This window comes from Lissotriton helveticus, chromosome 5_1, assembly GCF_964261635.1.
Source record: "Lissotriton helveticus chromosome 5_1, aLisHel1.1, whole genome shotgun sequence".
In the NCBI taxonomy this organism is placed as follows: domain Eukaryota; kingdom Metazoa; phylum Chordata; class Amphibia; order Caudata; family Salamandridae; genus Lissotriton; species Lissotriton helveticus.
Window position 1 is genome coordinate 305,669,510 of NC_136065.1, and position 6,000 is coordinate 305,675,509.

General features: G+C 43.2%; 1 protein-coding gene across 2 annotated transcripts in view; it reads left to right on the forward strand.

Annotated features, from left to right (window-relative positions):
* LOC144754479 (solute carrier family 2, facilitated glucose transporter member 5-like) overlaps nucleotides 1–4,969 on the forward strand; it is a 133,795-nt gene extending 128,826 nt beyond the window's left edge. For both annotated transcript variants that reach the window (XM_078642306.1, XM_078642307.1), the window contains one exon: nucleotides 3,577–4,969. In XM_078642306.1, the coding sequence (XP_078498432.1) occupies nucleotides 3,577–3,804 (228 nt within the window). In that variant the 3' untranslated portion in view covers nucleotides 3,805–4,969. The remainder of the gene's footprint in view (nucleotides 1–3,576) is intronic.
* The last annotated feature ends 1,031 nt before the right edge of the window (nucleotides 4,970–6,000 follow it).

A 6,000-nucleotide genomic window follows, 5' to 3' on the forward strand; every position in this document is an offset into this window, starting at 1 on the left:
ATTATGACCTCTTGTACTCTGCCAAACTGCAGTGTACATCCGACGCCAAGAAGCAGCGTTCCTGAGAGTGCTCACAGCAACGGCCGTTTATTATGTTATGTTATATCCACTTATAGGGCCTACTTTATGAAAAGTGACGCATTGCTGTGAGAAAACAGCGATGCGTCACTTTTCATTGCGCCCTCCTTGCGACAATGTATGATGTGTCATATTTACAGTATGACGCATCATGTCGCAAGGAGTTACAGAAACGTCAGTATTTCTGATGTATCTGTAAGCGCAAAAATGACGCATTGCTGGAGTGTGTCACAAAAGTGACGCAACTCCAGCAATGGGTCATTACACATGGGCAAGTCCCATGTTAAATGTGCCTGCTACAGTCTTACGCCTGCCATGAGGTAGGCGTAGGATATTGATGCATTTACGTCCTAGAAGTGGCGCAGTGAAACTAGATTTCACTGCGTCACTTCTACAACCCTTTCTTGCCACGGAACGCCCCCCCTGCATACATTATACCTGGCACAGGTATAATGTGGCGCAGGGGTTTACAAAGTGAAGCATCTACCTAGATGCGTCACTTTGTAAATATGACGCAACATGGCACATTTTTTTACACCACTGGTGCGTCACATAAATTGACGCACTGGTGGCGTAAAAGTGATGCAAGGGCTCATAAATAAGGCCCATAGAGCGCAGCAAATCACACCCGAAGGTGTATCTCGGCGCTAGGCCTTTTCAAGTAATGCAACCAATTCTTAAAATAACCAGGTTTTCAGTAATCTCTTAAATTGAGTAAAGTCCATTCAACTTCTTAAATCTTCAGGAAGTTGATTCAAGGCCCTTGGTTTGTGAAAAGGCACAGTAAAAAGCTTTATTTCACCTGCACAAGGATTTCTGACTCGTACCCTACAGATTAGACATGGCCCCTCGACCTTCCCTCTGCTGCTAGTCTGGCGTGGGTACACCAGGGAGGGTTAGGGTGTCTGTGTTCAACTCTGTTCAACATATCCGGAGATAGAAGGCTTCTTACTAAGCTCCAAAACCTTTAATTGTCAACAAGTCTTATAGTTCTACAAGCTGCTAGAACACTGCTGGGATAAATAAAACATCCACTGTGCGCCATTCTAGTGTTATCTGTACCTGAGCAGTGTATTCCACACCACCATTCAAGAGCAAGTCTTTCACTGTTTGTGTAAACGATCGGGTGAGTCTGGAAGCGAAGATAGGTGGTTTATCACATTGAGTGAACTTGTAGTATCTCGGTCCTGAGATCCCAAGGTTAACCGGCAATACATGTTACAATGATGTGCAATTGTCCTGACTTCCCGAGACCCCAGAGTGCTCCTCTGTCTCACAGCCAAAGGGTATGAAACGTACTTATCGTTAGCATGTAGCATCCTAACATGACATACTTGCCTCACCTGTACCTTCAGATGTGAAAGAGTAGAGTGACAGGGTAGATAGTTGAGTGAAAGGATGGGTGTAAACATAGATGAAAGAATGGGTAGATGAGTGATAGGGAGTATGGATGGATGGATGAAAGGATGGGTGGACGGATGTGAAAGAATGGATGGATGAATGAAAGGAAGAGTGGGTGGATGAAAGTGTGGATGGATGATGAGAGAAAGTATGAATGGATGAGTGACTGAAAGTATGGATGGCTGAGTGAAAAGGCAGATAGATGGATGGAGTTAAAAAGTAGATGGATGTAAGGAGTGCAAGGATGGATAGATGGAGGAGTGAAAGGATGGATGTATGAATGAAAGGATCGATGCTGGCGCATTGTGAACCCCCAACTGGGTGGAGTTCTTGATGGGCTAATTCTGTTTGCAACTTGGGAGACAAGGGTGTGTAAGTGAAAGGATGACTGGATGGGTGCATGAAAGGTAGATGAGTAGATGTATGGATGAATGAATGGATGGATTTAAGGATTGATGAGTGAAGGAATGGAGGGATGAGTGAAAGGAGGGTGGATGGGTGAGTAAAAAGGTGAGCAGTTGATGAAAGAATGGAGGGATGCATGCGTGAGTGAAAGGATGGATGGTTGAGTGAAAGGATGGATAAATGGGATGAGTGAAAGGAAGGATGGATGGATGGAGTGAAAGGTTGAATAGATGGATGGAGTGAAAAGATGGATGGAGTGAAAGGATGGATGAGCAGATGGATGGATGAGCAGATGGATGGATGAGCAAAATGATGGATGAGTGAAATAATGTATGGTGAGTGAAAGGGAAGGTAAGGTGGTGGATGAAAGGCTGGATGGATGGATGGATTATGAGAGAAAAGGTGGATGGATGGATGAGTGAGTGAGTGAAAGGATGGATGGCTGTGTGAAAGGATGGATAGATAGGATGAGAGAAATGGAGGAATGGACAGAGGCACTGAATAGATGGATTGAACTGGTGGATGGATGGAGTGAAAGGGTGGATGGATGCGAGAAAGGGTTGAAGCGTGAAAGAATGGGTGTATGAGTAAAAGGGAAGTGAATGGATAGATGGATGGCTGAAAGGGTGGATGAGTGAAAGATGGAATGAATGAGTGAAAGGGAGGGTGGATGGATGGAAGGGTGGATGGATTTGTGAAAGAAAGGGTGAATGTGTGATAGGGTGGGTGAAATCATGGACAGATGAGTGAAAGTGTGAATGGATGAGGAAAAGGGTACATGGATGGATGGGTGGAAGGGAGAATGGATTAGTGAAAAGATGGATGGTTGAGTGAAAGGGTGGAGGGATGGATGAGTGAACGGAAGGTTGGATAGTTGGATGGATAGAGTGAAAGGATGGATGAGTGAAAGAATGGATGAATGACTGAAAGATGAATGAGGGAAAGGGTGAATGGAAGAATTGATGAATGAAAGGGTGGATGGAAAGATAGATAGATAGATAGATAGATGGGTAGATAGATAGATAGATAGATAGATAGATAGATAGATAGATAGATAGATAGATAGATAGATAGATAGATAGATAGATAGATAGATAGATAGATAGATAGATAGATAGATAGATAGATAGATGGGTGAGTGGGTGGATAGATAGATGGATGGATAGATGGATAGGTTGGATTGATAGGTTTGGAGATGGATGGATAGGCTTGGATATGGATGGGTGGATAGACAGCATGGTTAAAGACAATAATGGATGAAAGAATCAATGGATGACAGAATGTAACAATGTAATTGTGGATTTCAGCACATGGTGGAAGAATGAAAGGATGAATGGATGGATGCCTGAATGGAAAAGACAAGAGAGACCTTCTGGGGAAAGTTGTTGCCATAACATGTTTGGTTCGAAGTGGGAGGTATTTAAATATTTTGGCCACTTCCCTGATTATATGTGAAAAACTTGAAATATTACTTCATCTTGCTTATAAACCCACCAGTTTACCTCTTCCCAGAGACTCTGTAATAAAGTGTAAGAGAGGGAAAAGGTCTGTGTTATTTGAAGGCAAAGGTGTGTGTTATTGAAATTCTTTCACAAATCGCACCGCTCTTTGTCACTACGCCCCAGGTATATCTACCTCTTTCCGTTGCTCCAGAATATGTGCGCTAATTTTTTCCCCTTGTGTCGTTTTCAGAAAGGCCTAAAGGAATTCTCCTTCATCGTATTCAGCGCTGTCTGCCTCATCGCCTTCATTTACATCTACATTGTGGTGCCCGAGACCAAAAACAAGACATTCCTTGAGATAAGCAAGATTCTGGCCAAGCGGAACGGGATGGAAATGGAAGTTGAGCTGGATGCCAAAGAGGTAGAGGATCAGCAAGCACCAGCATTGAAGCAAGAGACAAAAAGTACCTGCTTTTGACCTGTTCTGAACCAACACCAGAGGAGAACAAACTGCCTCTGACCTGTCCATGGAGATGCAGGCACTGAAGCCTAAGCTGAAGGAAGAGGAGAACCCCATCCTCTGACCTGACCATGCATCTCAAGGCGACAGCTTCCACACGTGAGCCGGAGCAGAAGACCAGACTTATCTCCTTGCCTGCATTCACCACCAGCTGATTGGTCAGATTAAAAGGCCTCTGCATGCGTCGGCCTCTGACCCAGAGCAGCACATCGACTCCTAATCCGGCTGTTATTTAGAGCACCTGTAAATATGGACTAGCTGGAGATCTCATTAGCCAATACCACTGTTTCTTCAAGGACAGCACATCTCTGGCCACAGCCCTTTCAAGCTACCTCTGACACTTAAAAAAAGGACTCCCTACTCGTGATGTTTGAGTTCATAAACCCTGATGCAATTACAAAGTCTCAGCTGGTGAAGATACTGCCCATCATAAACGCAGACATTGCGGACCAGCTTTAGTCAAAACCCATGAAACATAACAACATCCTGGAACCATTCTGAGTGATGGAGCAAATGTTGCCTATGACTAAGTTATGGACCATGGAGCCAGGACAGACCAGTTCTAAATCTCTTTCCTTACTTGAGCAAATTAAGTTACCCCTGGACAAGTCATTTTATCTCACGCCTCCTTTCCTGAGCACTGTGAGTGCATTGGGACAGGCTCCCCTCAATGACATTCACTGAATTAAAACAATAATGTCACTTTACAAATCCCAAAACATCAAACTACAGGCACCAGGAGAAATTAGGCTACTGACTTTCATCCTAATATACACTGGCTGTGGAGTCTACTGCGCAGCCAATCAAGTCCGCTCCTGTCCCCCTCACTCTCTTCCCATTGGACCTTCCATTCTCTCCCCTTCCTAACACCCCTCCGCCAATTGTGTCTCTCCTCCACTCCCAATTCGACCCTTCCTGCTCTCCCGTTCCTTATAAATAAACTTGCACCAACTGCGTCCCCCCCCCCCCAGCTTCCCACTGCATCCTCTCTCGCTTTTGCTCTCCCCTTTGCAAACAGCCTTCACCCCTCAACTACTCTTAATCACAAGTAGATTGTGGCCTCTTCCGCTTCTGCTTTGTTTGGGACGATAAACAAATAAAAGATTTTTTTTAGAAAACAAAATATTGTAGTCATTATTTTCCCGTTTAGAATGCATCGAAAAATAAAAATGCGCAATTCCCTGCTGATTCCAAAGTCATCTGTGTGGATTTTTTTGGCCAGGAAGGGAAGCATGAGCTATGGAAATGTATGCTGAAATTAATTTTTTATTTCATTAGTTTTCAGGTATGTCGCTCTTTTTAACGCATGTCGCTGTTTTGAACGCATATCACTGTTTTGAATGCATATCGCTGTTTTGAACGCATATCACTGTTTTGAATGCATGTCGCTGTTTTTAATGCATATCGCTGTTCTGAATGCATGTCATTGTTTTGAATGCATGTCGCTCTTTTTAACGCATGTCGCTGTTTTGAACGCATATCACTGTTTTGAATGCATATCACTGTTTTGAATGCATATCACTGTTTTGAATGCATATCACTGTTTTGAATGCATATCGCTGTTCTGAATGCATGTCATTGTTTTGAATGCATGTCGCTGTTTTAATGCATATCGCTGTTCTGAATGCATGTCATTGTTTTGAATGCATGTCGCTGTTTTTAATGCATATCGCTGTTCTGAATGCATGTCATTGTTTTGTATGCATGTCGCTGTTTTTAATGCATATCGCTGTTTTGAATGCATGTCATTGTTTTGAATGCATGTCGCTGTTTTTAATGCATATCGCTGTTTTGAATGCATATCGCTGTTTTGAATGCATGTCGCTGTTTTGAAGGCATATCGTTGTTTTAAATGCATGTCGCTGTTTTTAATGCATATCGCTGTTTTGAATGCATGTCGCTGTTTTGAAGGCATATCGTTGTTTTAAATGCATGTCGCTGTTTTTAATGCATATCGCTGTTTTCCCATTTTCACTATTCTCTCGTGATCCATTATTTAAGTGTTGAAACACTTTTCTCATGTCACCTCTGTGGAAAATTAGTACGGTCTGGTAAACATTATCTGCGCCATCTTGCCTTTTTTCCCTGATGCCACACTTTTTGTCGTGCGCACCCGCCATTTTAGGTGCCTCGATCAGAACAACCCTTTTTGCA